Raw genomic sequence first — 16,605 nt, 5'->3', positions numbered from 1 at the left:
CATTGGTCGCCCAACCTGTCCATCCTCGCGCTGCCCTGCCTTCCCACGGCCAATCGGAAAACAAATCGACTCTTCGTTACCTGACTGGTTGATTTTTGACTGTCGGTCAAACCGCCTTTTTCCCATCTCAGATAATTTTTAGAACCTATTACCAAAGTATCAGAATCATAGAAATCATACAATACAGAAGGAGGCCATTTGGCCCATCGTGCCTGTGCCGGCTCTTTGAAAGAGCTATCCAATTAGTCCCATTCCCCTACTCTTTCCCCGATAGCCCTGCAAATTTTCCCCCTTCAAGTATTTATCCAATTCCCTATTGAATCTGCTTCCACCGCCCTTTCAGGCAGTGAATTCCAGATCATAACACCTCTCTGCATAAATTTTTTCCTCTCATCTCCCCTCTGGTTCTTTTGCCAATTCCCTTAAATCTGTGTCCTCTGGTAACCGACCCTCCTGCCACTGGAAACAGTTTCTCCTTATTTACTCCATCAAAACCCTTCATGATTTTGAACACCTCTATTAAATCTCCCCTCAACCTTCTTTGCTCTAAGGAGAACAATCCCAGCTTCTCCAGTCTCTCCACATAACTGAAGTCCCTCATCCCTGGTACCATTCTAGTAAATCTCCTCTGCACCCTCTCCAAGGCCGTGACATCCTTCCTAAAGTGTGGTGCTCAGAAAATTTGGTGTTCAAAGACATTTTTTAGAAACACGTTTTTTCAATGGCTGATTCCACACGGCAGGTGTTCTGCCCATTCTCCCTCATCCTAACGCCCCGAAAATGGGACATCAGGATGAGGAAAACTGGTCCCAAGATTGGATAGTCATTCCAATATTAAAAAAAACAGGGAAAGTTGACGCAGTCTTGAAGTTCTGTCACTCCGTGTCAGTGTCACATTCATTAAGAACTTGTGCTCCCGTGTTGAGCATCACCCTCCTGCAGCATATATCGGGAAATCGGCTGAGGAGGTCAGTGAGTTTTTAATGTGCAAGATTTTTCCGACTAGGTTATAATATCAGGCAATACTATCCTGCTCCAAGACTGATTGAAAGAACTTACATTTCTACAGCGCCTGTCTCAACCTCAGGACGTCCCAAAGCGCTTTACAGCCAATGAAGTATTTTTGAAGTGTAGTCACTGTTGTAATGTAGAAAACACGGCAGCCAATTTGCGCACAGCAAGATCCCACAAACAGCAATGTGATAATGACCAGATAACCTGTTCTCATGATGTTGATTGAGGAATAAATATTGGCCCAGGACACCAGGGAGAACTCCCCTGCTCTTCTTCGAAATAGTGGCCGTGGGATCTTTTACGTCCACCTGGCCTTGGTTTAACATCTCATCCAAAAGATGGCATCTCTGAGAGTGCAGCACTCCCTCGGTACTGGTTTTTGTGCTAAAGTCTCTGGAGTGGGACTTGAACCCACAACTTTCTGACTCAGAGGTGAGAGTGCTACCCACTGAGCCACACCATAAAGCTTAAAACATTGGAGGAATGGAGGCCTGTGAAACCCCTATAAATGCAGAAATTTACAGCACAGAAGGAGGCCCTTCAACTCACAATGTTTAGGCTAGTACTTTGCTAGAGCAACTCGAAATCAGTCCCACTGTCCTGCTCTCCCCCCAAAGTCTTGAATCTTCCTCTGCTTCAAATATTGATCTACTTTTCCTTTGAAAGATGCAATGGTTTCTGTCTCAATCACTCCCTATGGAAATGCCCTCTGTCCTAGGTTCTAGATTCTCCTAATCTCTCTCCTCACTCTCAGTGACAATTTTAAATTGATGATCTCCAGTCAGAGGAAATAGTCTTTTGCCCATTCACACTACCAAAACTCCTTATAATTTAAAAGAAACTCAATTAAATCTCCTCTTGGCCTTCTCTGCTCCACACATCTGTAACATGCAGGATTGTACATGTAGAATCCCCTTGCCTTTAATATCATTTCTTTTTTTTTGCCTCCCAAAATGCATTTAAAGAGAAACTGTGAAAGGGTGTTTTAAAGGTAATCTGCCCACAAGGTAAGTTTTGGGAGTCAAATGGATATTGGAATGAATTCTTAGTTTGGGTTATTGTGACAGAACATGCACGACAGAAATGAAACATGTTTATCCACAATATTCTATGGTTTCGGCTTCTTTCATTGTTAAACACCAGCTTCACGCAAACAGAATTTGCTCCAGTATCATTTTGATGCAGCTGTTAACAAGTAGTCATTTTTGCTTAGCCAGTTGTTTGAGGGAGGGGCCAAACTATTCAATTCAAATACAAACATCTTGTGGGATTGGTTTTAATTATATTTGACAGACTCTTTTTTTGTTACTTAAATCCCGTCATTTTCTGGAAAGTATTTCTAAGTTTTGGTTAGTTCTCTGGGAGTTTATATGAAGATTACTTTAATAAGTACTTGAAACGAAAAAATGTGCCGGGCTATGGGGATAGGGCGGGGAAGTGGGACTAGCTGGATTGCTCAAGTATAGAGCCAGTGCAGACTCGATGGGCCAAATGGCCTCCTTCCGTGCTGTAACCTTCTATGATTCTAAGCCTTCATAGAGTGACAGTCAGGACTGAGGAGATGGAAAAGTCAGGTAACAAGAATTGGAGAAGCTGGGATTGTTCTCCTTAGAGCAGAGAAGGGTTTTGATGGAGTAAATAAGGAGAAACTGTTTCCACTGGCAGGAGGGTCGGTAACCAGAGGACACAGATTTAAGGTAATTGGCAAAAGAGCCAGGGAGGGAGATGAGGAGAATTTTTTTTTTACTCACCGAGTTGTTATGATCTGGAATTCACTGCCTGAAAGGGCGGTGGAAGCAGATTCAATAATAACTTTCAAAAGGGAATTGGATAAATACTTGAAAAGGAAAGAATTTACAGGGGTATGGGGAAAGAGCAGGGGAGTGGGATTAATTGGATAGATCTTTCAAAGAGCCAGCACAGGCACGATGGGCCGAATGGCCTCCTTCTGTGCTGTATCATTCTATGATTCTATGACTTCAGAGCAGCAGTCATAGTATCATCGTAGGGACAGCACAGGAAAAGGCCATTCGGCCCATCGTGCTTGTGCCGGCTCTTTGAGAGAGATATCCAATTAGCCCCATTCCCCTGCTCTTTCCCCGTAGCCCAGTCATGACTATTTATTATTTTCGACTTTGGCATTTGGTGTTGAGGAAGCATTTGGGTTCAGAGATTATTTGGGTTCAGGGAGTATTTAGCATTAAGGGAATATTTGGGTTCAGAGAGTATTTAACATTAAGGGAATATTTGGGTTATGGGGGTATTTGGTTGAGTGAGTTTTTCTTTCATTCCGGGGATGTGGGCTTTGCTGGCAAGGCCGGCATTTATTGCCCATCCATAGTTGCCCTGTGGCGGTGGTGGGCTGCCTTCTTGAACTGCTGGGTAATGGTTTTGATACAAAAAAAAATGGAGTGGCTTACTAGTCCACTTCAGAGGGCAACCTTGTTGGTTGTGGGACTGGAGTCACATATAGGCCCAGACCAGGTAAGGATGGCAGGTTTCCTTCCCTAAAGGACAATAGTGAACCAGTTGGGTCTTTGCAACAATCCAACAGCTTCATGGTCACTTTTACTGATAACAGATCTTTATTTCCAGATTTTTTTAAACTGAATTCAAATTCTCAAACAGACACGGTGGGATTTAAACTCACGTTGTCTGGATTACTGGTCCAGAAACATAACCACTAGACTACCGTACCCTGGATTTGAGCTGGGAAAGTATTTGGCTTTGTGGGGCTATTTGGTTTGTCGTTTCCCCCAGTTGTCACTCCCTCGATTTTTAACATAATTGAACCTGCGGGTCAGAGAACCTGCGGGTCAGAGTTCCACAATTCGTTGCGTCCCACAGGCCCCACTACAGGACCTCGGGTTAAAACCAAAAGTTGACATCAGTTCAGAATGCGAAGAATGACCGGTTTAATCAGAGAAGCACCCAGTGTGAAATTTCCATTTCCCACACCAGCCACCCTATAGATCTGAATTATCCTCCCACCAGCCATCCTATAGATCTGAATTATCCTCCCACCAGCCATCCTATGGATCTGAATTATCCTCCCACCAGCCATCCTATGGATCTGAATTAACCTCCCACCAGCCATCCTATGGATCTGAATTAGCCTCACACCAGCCATCCTATAGATCTGAATTATCCTCCCACCAGCCATCCTATGGATCTGAATTAACCTCCCACCAGCCATCCTATGGATTTGAATTAACCTCCCACCAGCCATCCTATGGATCTGAATTAACCTCCCACCAGCCATCCTATGGATCTGAATTAACCTCCCACCAGCCATCCTATGGATCTGAATTAACCTCCCACCAGCCATCCTATGGATCTGAATTAACCTCCCACCAGCCATCCTATGGATCTGAATTAACCTCCCACCAGCCATCCTATGGATCTGAATTATCCTCCCACCAGCCATCCTATGGATCTGAATTAGCCTCACACCAGCCATCCTATAGATCTGAATTAAACTCCCACCAGCCATCCTATGGATCTGAATTAGCCTCACACCAGCCATCCTATAGATCTGAATTAAACTCCCACCAGCCATCCTATAGATCTGAATTAACCTCCCACCAGCCATCCTATGGATCTGAATTAACCTCACACCAGCCATCCTATGGATCTGAATTAGCCTCACACCAGCCATCCTATAGATCTGAATTAACCTCACACCAGCCATCCTATGGATCTGAATTAGCCTCACACCAGCCATCCTATGGATCTGAATTAGCCTCACACCAGCCATCCTATAGATCTGAATTAACCTCACACCAGCCATCCTATGGATCTGAATTAACTTCCCACCAGCCATCCTATGGATCTGAATTAACCTCCCACCAGCCATCCTATGGATCTGAATTAACCTCCCACCAGCCATCCTATGGATCTGAATTATCCTCCCACCATCCATCCTATGGATCTGAATTAACCTCACACAAGCCATCCTATGGATCTGAATTAACTTCCCACCAGCCATCCTATGGATCTGAATTAGCCTCACACCAGCCATCCTATGGATCTGAATTAACCTCCCACCAGCCATCCTATGGATCTGAATTAACCTCCCACCAGCCATCCTATGGATCTGAATTAGCCTCACACCAGCCATCCTATGGATCTGAATTAACCTCCCACCAGCCATCCTATGGATCTGAATTAGCCTCACACCAGCCATCCTATGGATCTGAATTAACCTCCCACCAGCCATCCTATGGATCTGAATTAGCCTCACACCAGCCATCCTATGGATCTGAATTAACCTCCCACCAGCCATCCTATAGATCTGAATTAACCTCCCACCAGCCATCCTATGGATCTGAATTATCCTCCCACCAGCCATCCTATAGATCTGAATTAACCTCCCACCAGCCATCCTATGGATCTGAATTAGCCTCACACCAGCCATCCTATAGATCTGAATTAGCCTCACACCAGCCATCCTATAGATCTGAATTAGCCTCACACCAGCCATCCTATAGATCTGAATTAGCCTCACACCAGCCATCCTATGGATCTGAATTAGCCTCACACCAGCCATCCTATGGATCTGAATTAACCTCCCACCAGCCATCCTATGGATCTGAATTAACCTCACACCAGCCATCCTATGGATCTGAATTAGCCTCACACCAGCCATCCTATAGATCTGAATTAACCTCACACCAGCCATCCTATGGATCTGAATTATCCTCACACCAGCCATCCTATAGATCTGAATTAGCCTCACACCAGCCATCCTATGGATCTGAATTAACCTCACACCAGCCATCCTATGGATCTGAATTAACCTCACACCAGCCATCCTATGGATCTGAATTAACCTCACACCAGCCATCCTATGGATCTGAATTAGCCTCACACCAGCCATCCTATAGATCTGAATTAACCTCACACCAGCCATCCTATGGATCTGAATTAGCCTCACACCAGCCATCCTATAGATCTGAATTAGCCTCACCAGCCATCCTATAGATCTGAATTAACCTCACACCAGCCATCCTATGGATCTGAATTAACTTCCCACCAGCCATCCTATGGATCTGAATTAACCTCCCACCAGCCATCCTATGGATCTGAATTAACCTCCCACCAGCCATCCTATGGATCTGAATTATCCTCCCACCATCCATCCTATGGATCTGAATTAACCTCACACCAGCCATCCTATGGATCTGAATTAACTTCCCACCAGCCATCCTATGGATCTGAATTAACCTCCCACCAGCCATCCTATGGATCTGAATTATCCTCCCACCAGCCATCCTATAGATCTGAATTAACCTCCCACCAGCCATCCTATGGATCTGAATTAGCCTCACACCAGCCATCCTATAGATCTGAATTAGCCTCACACCAGCCATCCTATAGATCTGAATTAGCCTCACACCAGCCATCCTATAGATCTGAATTAGCCTCACACCAGCCATCCTATGGATCTGAATTAGCCTCACACCAGCCATCCTATGGATCTGAATTAACCTCCCACCAGCCATCCTATGGATCTGAATTAACCTCACACCAGCCATCCTATGGATCTGAATTAACCTCACACCAGCCATCCTATGGATCTGAATTAGCCTCACACCAGCCATCCTATAGATCTGAATTAGCCTCCCACCAGCCATCCTATGGATCTGAATTAGCCTCACACCAGCCATCCTATGGATCTGAATTAGCCTCCCACCAGCCATCCTATAGATATGAATTAGCCTCACACCAGCCATCCTATAGATCTGAATTAACCTCCCACCAGCCATCCTATGGATCTGAATTAGCCTCCCACCAGCCATCCTACGAGTTAGCCTCAGCATTCGGTGCCAAACTGCGTTGATTTGGGTGAGATTGTGCCAATTCATTTCACATTGAACTCCGACAGCTGGGAGAGAGAGAATGAGGGAGAGAGAAAGAGGAGGGAGGGAAGAGACAGAGAGGGAGGGGTAACTTTCACCTCAGAAAGCCTGGGCCTGATTGGCACCCAGGACAGAGAAACTGTCGGGGTGGGGTAATGGATGGCATGCTCACAATTTCCCCAACGAGTACCCTCGGACGGGCGAGACTTGGCGCCGAGAACGGGCATTGGGAAAATTTACCGGCGAGTGTGAGACTTCTTACTCAGCGAAGCAGCTTTGAGATGTGACGGTGACGAGTCGAAGAGCAAAGACTCGGGGGGGGGGGGGGGGGGGAACGGGGACAGGTTAATCTGTTAATGAATGACCTTGAGAAACAGGTCAGTTCCTCGGGGTCCAAATCGGGCCAGAGTTAAGGACACATTGCAAGGTTTCAGGCAACTGTTGCTGCAGGAACACACGATAGAATTATTTCATTATAGCACTGCTTGGAGATTACTACAGCTGCAGCTTTCAACAGGGAAGCAAGGGAGACAGTTTAAAAATGAAAGAACTTGAGTTCAGCCAAGATTCAGAGTAGTTTATGAAGGTTAAAATTAAAAGTTAAAATGAACTGGTTGTTTAACAGGAGTTTTCTGGTGGTTTGATTTTTATAAAACAACTCCATATTTTAACGCCCTTTGTATTCCTGTGCTGTGTGTGGGCCTGTAGTATTTGGAGACTCTGGTACTAACCCCCACTAAAGGCTGGGGGAGGCACGGTTACCAGCCCGTCGCACCTCATCTCCTTCTGGGCAACTGAGAGCAGCAACGGGCCTAGGACTAGGCCTCAAACCAGGCCTGTCCTTTAATGCCACAGCAGGTAGGAGAGCAAATATAGGGATTTACACTCTCAGGGGAGCAAAGCAAACGGGGCTGTCCTTTTCTTTTTGTTAGCGTCTCCTTGCTTCTTCGGCTAATCCCCACCCCCTCCTATTCCAGACAATATTCCCAGCCAGGAAAGAGAGTCCAGTTGCAGGCCGGTGATGACGTTGCCCTGCAGGAGGGGCGCGGGAGTAAGAATGATGCCCCCTTCTGGTTTCAGAGTCAGGGAACGGCCTCCTGCCTGCAGGGCCAATATTTTTGGGTGAATGGTTCTAAGGAGGGCCTTCTGCAGGCAATGCAGAAGCTCGGGGGGGGGGGGGGGGCGGGGGGTAACTCCCAACGGGCCTACCCCTTGTCTTCGTTCGCTGGGAGCAAGGAGGAGGAGCGGGAGCAGCCCTGTATCTCCGGGAGCTGGGGAGGGGGGGCGGGGGTTGATTTCAGTCTGGTGCGCTAGGCCTGAGAGGCCCCAAACCTCATTAGTATGCAGCCAGTGAGTGGTCCAACAATCCGGGAGGGTGGGAAATGGGGGGAGTGGGGATGGAGGTGATCCGGGAGGTGGGGGGGGGGGAACTAAAAGACCAGAATATTATTGTGGGGCCAGAAATAAGGGGAAAAATATGTTGGGACTGTTTTTGGCCTGCGGCCCTTTAAGGACCACTGGTCAGGCTGTTCGTCACCAAGGACCAATGGGGTGGGGCCCGCGCGCGCATGACCCGCCCCACCGGTTCATGAAAATCACCTCTGGTGGGAAAAGGGGGGTCCTACATTTAAATAACACCCCCACCTCTTCCAGGAGGGAAGGATGGCCACCCATCCCCAGGACTGCTGGAAAATCGAGTCGGGCGGGCCTCCGGAGGCCAACCGGCAGCACTTGCGTTTTTAAATTTTACGTTTGCCTATCGCCCCGTTTCGCAATGTAAGCGGGGTGGTAGACTTACGAAAAGCACCAATCACCCCCGCCCCCAACATCTCACAGTCTGGTTGTCCATCATTGGACGCTCAGAGGCTCTTGGAGCAGCCTGTCGACTGAGGCCTAGGAGGGAAGGAGGTTCCTGAATCCCCAGCCCTGGGTCTGTGTTCTGAATACCACTGGCCTGTACCTTTCACAAACTCCTGATAAACAGTCTCCCCTTTCACCCTTTCTCACGCCAGGTTGGACTTTACACGTCTCTGGGTCTTGCTTAGCGAAGAGAGAAGCAGAGAAGGGATAGGAAAAAAACACAGAGACTGTTCCCCTTATAACTAGGTGTCCCGTTGCTAGAATGTCCTCCATCACATGCTAAAATAAAAAGGGAAGAAGAATTAAATTAACTCAAAATATAAAACTAAAACAATTATATAATTAGGAGAAATAAATTAAGATTCTTTAAGTTACAGGAATGTCTCCCCGTTAATGTCATGTGAAGGATCTCCTTTCCTTTCCTTTCCCTCCGATTTGTCAGCCTCTCCCACGCCGAGGTGGTGCCTCGTTGCTGGGGCAACGCCACCCCCCACCCCCTTTCTGGTACCCCATCAAACGGCCATTCTTCACGTGTGAGCGTAGACACTGAGTGCCAACCGGCTGTTTGGATGTGGAAGGCATCACGGCCGAGCTCAATCCTGCCCTAACCTCACACCCACACTTTCCAGCTAAGTTTCCTCTGCCCTAACCTTAATCACCCCTTAAACTTCTATACTCCAGGGAGTAAAAGCCCAACCTACTGAACCTTTAAGTGTTTTACTACTGGTTGTTGTACAGCAACTCCCTCTTCCCCCTCCCCTAGAGAGGCTTCCTGAAGTACAGTCACAAAGTATGTTCAGAAGAGGCAGCTTGCAGTTCGAGGATAGCCACTGAGGAAGGAATGGCCCTTTCGGCCTTCCCTTGGGAATAGGCTGTGAACCACTAAATGGACGTACAGTGGGAGCTGTTCATATTGGATCAGTTGATGGCGCATGGTTTGTCTGTAATAAACGATTGTCCACCCAGGCATAGAGTACAAAATCAAGGGAGGTTAGGCTTAAATCTTTATAAATCACTGGTTAGGCCTCAGCTGGAGTATTGTGTCCAATTCTGGACACCGCACTTTAGGAAGGATGTCAAGGCCTTGGAGAGGGTGCAGAGGAGATTTACCAGAATGGTACCAGGGATGAGGGACTTCAGTTATATGGAGAGACTGGAGAAGCTGGGCTTGTTCTCCTTAGAGCAGAGAAGGTTAAGGGGAGATTCAATCGAGGTGTTCAAAATCATGAAGGGTTTTGATAGAGTAAATAAAGAGAAACTGTTTCTAGTGGCAGGAGGGTCGGTAACCAGAGGACACGGATTTAAGGTAATTGGCAAAAGAGCCAGATGAGGAGAAATTTTTTTTACGCAGTGAGTTGTGATGATCTGGAATGTGCTGCCTGAAAGGGCGGTGGAAGCAGATTCAATAATAACTTTCAAAAGGGAATTGGATAAATACTTGAAAAGGAAAAAATTGCAGGGCTATGGGGAAAGAGCAGGGGGGAGGGAGACCAATTGGAGAGCTCTTTCAAAGAGCCAGCACAGACAGATGGGCCGAACGGCCTCCTCCTGTGTTGTAGATTCGATGATTCTACTACTCCAGAATGGAATTATCCATCAGCCCAACACAACGGGAGGTAATTTTCAACGTCGTGGCCTTGGTGATAATGTGTCGGAACGGATCGGCCACACATTCTAGAACTTGTCCGATTTTCATCCCATTCTATGACAGGCGGGCGATCCGATCTCAGGAATTACTGCCCAGGCAGTGAAGGTGAAAATTACCTTCCGTCTCAGTGATACAACTTGAAAGAGGCACTGTGGATGTGTCTGTCAGAGCCCTACTGAAATAAATACCAGGTTATAGAACCCCACTGAGGTAAATACCAGGCTCTAGAACCCCATTGAAATAAATACCAGGCTCTAGAACCCCATTGAAATAAATACCAGGCTCTAGAACCCCGCTGAGGTAAATACCAGGCTCTAGAACCCTATTGAGGTAAATACCAGGTTCAAGAACCCAATTGAGGTAAATATCAGGCTCTAGAACCCCATTGAGGTGAATACCAGGCTCTACAACCCCATGGAAATAAATACCAGGCTCTAGAACCCTACTGAAGTAAATACCAGGCTCTCGAATCTAATGAAATAAATACCAGGCTCTAGAACCCTGCTGAGGTAAATACCAGGCTCTAGAACCCCGCTGAGGTAAATACCAGGCTCTAGAACCCCGCTGAGGTAAATACCAGGCTCTAGAACCCCGCTGAGGTAAATACCAGGCTCTAGAACCCCGCTGAGGTAAATACCAGGCTCTAGAACCCTGCTGAGGTAAATACCAGGCTCTAGAACCCTGCTGAGGTAAATACCAGGCTCTAGAACCCTGCTGAGGTAAATACCAGGCTCTAGAACCCTGCTGAGGTAAATACCAGGCTCTAGAACCCTATTGAGGTAAATACCAGGCTCTAGAACCCTATTGAGGTAAATACCAGGCTCTAGAACCCTGCTGAGGTAAATACCAGGCTCTAGAACCCTGCTGAGGTAAATACCAGGCTCTAGAACCCTGCTGAGGTAAATACCAGGCTCTAGAACCCTGCTGAGGTAAATACCAGGCTCTAGAACCCTATTGAGGTAAATACCAGGCTCTAGAACCCTATTGAGGTAAATACCAGGCTCTTGATCAGCACTAAGCCTCAAACTACTATCTTAGCAAATTCTTAAAAACATTACTGCCCATTTTTATTACACCATAACACCTTTTTTAGACCTTTTAATGTTCACGTGGACAAATTACCCACAAAACTGAAACACGGGTGAAAACGGCTCCCCCGGTGGTGTGGACAGTAACTTCCCTGCACAGTGTGGAACTGAGTCACACGGGGGAGGTCCCAGCTTCGAATCTCAGCCTGTGCTGAGTGAGCTGGGCCCCAGTGAGGGGGAAGGGGACTATAACTGGCCCCCTTCCTGAGTCAGAGAGGGGCAAAAATCAGCCAGGCTTCAACCCTGCCCACTGACCCCCACCCCCCGCCACCCCCCCCCCCCCGCATGGGCACAGGGAGCCATTGGGCCCCACCCTCGCCCACAAGGATGGCACGGAGGGGGGGGGGGGGGGGTGAACAGGTGGGCGAGGTACCAGAGAGGGGCCGCAAAGCGGGATCGAACCCAGTGCCTTCGGGAGGGAGCGGCGGGCGGAGAACATCAGTAAAACTCAGCAAGACCTTACGTTTCATCGCAGGTTAGGACCTGGTCGTGCTGAGGGTGGAAACAGGTTACCTGTGGCATTGAGGAGCTTTGGGAGGAAGTGGTTCCAAAACGCACACATCTGAACTCGCAGGCCTTTGTTGACCTTGATGGGCTCCACATTGAGGTCAATGAACTTCTGGTCACTGGTGGTGAAGGGCGGCCATCTTTTTTTCTGCGTGTGAGGCTCGTTTGGGTTTCTGGAGAGAAGAAAAAACAAGAGCAGATGCTTGTTGGATGGAAATGTGCGTTCAGAGTACTGTGCTTCAATGGGATAGGAACAGGAGGCCATTCGGCCCCTCGAGCCTGTTCCACCATTCAATCAGATCATGGCTGATCTCTACCTCAACTCCATTTACCCGTCTTTGCTCCATATCCCTCGATACTCTTACCCAATAAAAAAATCTATCGATCTCAGTCATGAAAGCTCCAATTGACCCCCAGCCTCATAAGCTTTTTGGGGGAAGAGAGTTCCAGATTCCCACTCCCCTTTGTGTGAAGAAGTGCTTCCTGACATCACCCCTGAACGGCCTGGCTCTAATTTTAAGGTTCTGCCCCCTTGTTCTGGACTCCCCCCCACCAGAGGAAATAGTTTCTCTCTATCGACCCTATCAAATCCATTTATCATTTTAAACACCTCGATTAGATCACCCCTCAACATTTTGTACTCGAGGGGAATACAAACCAAGTGGATGCAACCTGCCCTCATAATTTAACTCTTTAAGCCCCGGTGTCATGGCCCAGATGTCTGGGTGTAGCTTTGTTACAATCAAGTACAGAGAGAGAGATTTCACCCCAGTCTGTTAGCCAATTGCTGAAATGAGCACAGAGAGGAATTTCTGGAGCTTCCTATCAAATTATGACTAGTTTCTGATGTAGAGTCCGTGTCAAACTCATTCCATCTGCACATCTGGCAGACCAAGAGGCTGCCGACTTAGATTTGAACCTGACCCCACTAAACTATGGTACTATGGTGTAGTGGTTATGTTACTGGACTATTAGTCTAGAGGCCAGGACTAATAATCCAGAGAACTGAGACTTCAAATCTCACCATGGTAGTTTGAGAATTTGAATTAAGCTTTTTAAAAAAAAAAGCCGGTATCAGTAAACATGACCATGGCTGTGATTCAGTGGGGAGAGCACTCTCTCTCTCTCTCTCTCTCGCTTCTGAGTCAGAAGGTCGTGGGTTCGAGCCCCTCTCCAGAGACTTGAGCACGTAATCCAGGCCGACACTCCCAGTGCCAGTACTGAGGGAGCGCTGCACTGTCGGAGGTGCCTTCTTTCGGATGAGACGTTAAACCGAGGCCCCGTCTGCCCTCTCAGGTGGACGTAAAAGATCCCACGGCCACTATTTGCAGGGGAGTTCTCCCCGATGTCCTGGGCCAATATTTATCCCTCAACCAACATCACTAAAACAGATTATCTGGTCATTATCTCATTGCTGTTTGTGGGATCTTGCTGTGCGCAAATTGGCTGTTGCGTTTCCTACATTACAACAGTGACTACACTTCAAAAAGTACTTAATTGGCTGTGAAGCACTTTGGGACGTCCTGAGGTCTTGAAAGACTCTGTAGAAATAAAAGTCTTTCTACAGGAAAATGGTGTAACTTTTTTTTTGTGAATTCCAGTATTGTGTATCTAGTCTTACCCAGTTCTAGCGAACGTCGACCAGTAGCGCATTATCTTTCTGCTCAACAGCTCCTCCTCCTCCGTGTAGTTTAGTTGCTTCTCCAGAGGCAGCCCAAAGACAAACTCAATCTCATAGCCGTGAATGACCCCCATCCATTCTGGCCAAGCCAGGTTGGAGGCTCGGTGATCGAAGAAGTACATGTAGATACCATTGCCAAATTCAGAGTACTTGTAGGCAAAGTGAATCAAGGGGCAGATGACGTTGTGATCTCCTACAATGTCATCCATCGCGTCTCTGTTCTTTATACCATTGTGCTCGTCCATCCAGTCAGTGTACTGGAGGGCAACAGCCTCCAGCCCCAAGTCGCTGGCGTGAGGGACGATGAGCTTGACTCCTTCCGTGAAGTCTTCGCGAGTGATGATGCTCTCCGAGTCCTTGCTGAAACCCGGGGCGCCGTACAGGAGGAAGAAGGAACCTTCATCCTTGTTGACTCCCAACAAGACCTGCGTTTTCTTGAAGCTGCCCGAGTTCAGCATGGCATCCAGGGAGTCCGGAAAGAAGTCCCCATCGATGATCGGAACGAAGGAAAACCTGAAGACGCTGTTATAAGGGAGGACTGACCACTCCTTGTCAATCAGCTCTTGAGGCTCTTTTGCCCGAAGACAGTCGACTAACTCGTCATCACTGTTGATGTTGCAGTTGAGGAGTCTTCCTAATTCCACCGCCCTCCTGCGACCTTCAGCGATGGAGATAGTTGCCCATGGACAATTCGGCGAGCCGCTCTGAAGGACGGCCCTGTTGAAGAGGTCCCGGCTTCCCGGGGAGAGCAGGTGCATGCCGACGGAAGCTCCACCAGCACTCTCTCCGAAGATGGTCACCGTCTTCGGGTTTCCACCAAAGAATTGGATGTTCTCCTGCACCCATTGCAATGCCAGCCTCTGGTCCAGCAGCCCAACGTTTCCTGGCGCCTCCTGGCTTCCGTGTAGGGCGAGAAAACCAAAAGCGCCAACCCTGTAGTTCATGGAGACCAGCACCACCTTCTCAGTGTAGGCAAGATACTTCCCATTGTAGACGTCCAACGTCGAGGCCCCACTGTAGAAACCACCTCCGTAGACCCAGACCATGACTGTTGCGTTTTTCGGCCTTGGGGAGGGGACCCACACGTTGAGGTATAAACAGTCTTCACTCATCTCTTTATTGGGATTCCACATCTCCGAGCCGGGAAATCCGGGGAACTGAGTGTCGACGTATTGCTGGCAGTTCTTGGGATAGGAGGAAGCATTCCAGGTCCCCGACCACGGTCTTTTGGCCTCGGGTTTCTTGAACCTCAAGTTCCCGACGGGTGGTTCGGCGAAGGGTATTCCGAGGAAGGCGCTGATGTGGCTGGACAGGACGGGCATTCTCGTTCCCATGACCTTGCCCGACTTGGTGCTGACCAGAAGCTCCGTCTGATGTTGCGATTGGCACAGGGCTATCAAGAGTGGAAGCACGGCCAGCAGAGAGGTGGCAAGCGTCTTCATTCTTCTTGCGGCTTGGTGGAACTGAAAGGAAAAAATGAGGCGAGAGAGGAAAAAGTTCCTGAATTTCTGGGCTACAGTTAAATCTTTGGAACAACAACTACTTGCATTTATATAGTGCCTTTAATATAGTAAAACCGTCCCATAGCACGTCACAGGAGCAGAAATCAGACAGAAATTTGACATCGAGATATTAGGACAGGTGACCAAAAGCTTGGTCAAAGAGGTAGGTTTTGAGGAGGAGAGAGAGGAGAGGTTTATGGAGGGACCTCCAGAGCTTTGGGCTAGAAGGCCAAAGGCACGGCCACCAATGGTGGGGCAAAGGGATTGGGAATGGACAAGAGGCCAGAATTGGAGGAGCGCGGAGATCTCGGAGGGTTGTCCACACGGACTGCGGCGGTTTAAGGTGGCTCACCACCACCTTCTCAAGGGCAATTAGCGAGGGGCAATAAATGTCGGCCTTGCCAGCGACGCCCACATCCTGAGAATGAATTCTTCAAAATCTCAATTTACTGATACTAACAGGTCTGATTTGGGATTTACCCGCCAACGAGGCATCAGTGCTGAATGCAGCCCTCTCCAAACCTCCAGGGCCAAAATCTAAGGGAAAATAGGACTGAGTTGCCTTGTTTTTGAGGGGCAGTTTGTCAGGGCTCGGGAATTGTATGTGGTTCTAGAACCTGCAGGTTTGAAGCAACCAAGGAGCAGGTCTTTGTGTAGGTCTCATGTCACGATATCATTGGTGAGAAATGTATAGTCATCTGGCTTGTTGGATCTCACTGTCAAGGCTCATATACGAAGAATGGCAACTGAGGGAGTGGTAATGTTACTGGACTATCTGCGGCTCAGTGGGCCACTCTCTCTCTCGCCTCTGAGTCAGAAGGTCGTGGGTTCGAGTCCCACTCCAGAGACTCGAGCACAAAATCCAGGCTGACACTCCCGGTGCCAGTACTGAGGGAGTGCTGCACTGTTGGAGGTACCGTCCTTCAGGTGAGACGCCCTCTTGGGTGGACATAAGAGATCCCACGACACTATCTTGAAGGAAGGGAGAGTTCTCCTGGCCTGGCTAACATTTGTTTCTCAGCCAACAGGTGATCTGGTCATTATTTCATTGCTGTTTGTGGGAACTTGCTGTGTGCAAATTGGCCAGTGTACTTCCTACATTTCAGGAAAAGTACTTCATTGGCCCTGAAGCGCTTTGGGTCATCCGGAGGTCGTGAAAGGTGCTTTAGAAATGCAAGTTCTTTCTTTTAGTAATCCCAAGACCTGGACTAATAATCCAGATGATGTGAGTTCAGATCCCATCACGGCAGTTTGAGAATCTGAATTCAGTTCAAAAAAATGTTGAAAAATCGGGTCTCAGTAAAAGTGACCGTGAAGCTGTCGGATTATCGTTAAAAACCCAACTGGTTCACCAATGTAATTTAGGGAAGGAAACCCGCCGTCCTTACCCGGTCTGGGCCTATATGTTACTCCAGTCCCACACCAACGTGGTTGACTCTTAACT

General features: G+C 48.0%; 1 protein-coding gene across 5 annotated transcripts in view; it reads right to left on the bottom strand.

Moving 5' to 3' along the window:
• The window catches only part of LOC137302517 (acetylcholinesterase-like), a 50,824-nt gene that overhangs the window by 8,500 nt on the left and 25,719 nt on the right, over positions 1-16,605 (bottom strand). For 4 of the 5 annotated variants that reach the window (XM_067972239.1, XM_067972242.1, XM_067972238.1 and 1 more), the window contains exons 2-3: positions 13,600-15,122; positions 11,985-12,151 (exon numbers count right to left, since the gene is read on the bottom strand). In XM_067972239.1, coding sequence (XP_067828340.1) covers positions 11,985-12,151; positions 13,600-15,101 — 1,669 coding nt within the window. In that variant the 5' untranslated portion in view covers positions 15,102-15,122. Of the gene's footprint in view, positions 1-8,692; positions 9,015-11,984; positions 12,152-13,599; positions 15,123-16,605 lie in introns of those variants that run through there. The other variant, XM_067972243.1, reaches the window with a different exon arrangement.

The sequence above is a fragment of the Heptranchias perlo genome, chromosome 35 (assembly GCF_035084215.1).
Source record: "Heptranchias perlo isolate sHepPer1 chromosome 35, sHepPer1.hap1, whole genome shotgun sequence".
NCBI lineage: Eukaryota > Metazoa > Chordata > Chondrichthyes > Hexanchiformes > Hexanchidae > Heptranchias > Heptranchias perlo.
Note: the sequence above shows the minus strand (reverse complement) of the source record. Positions and strands in the feature narration are given on the sequence as shown.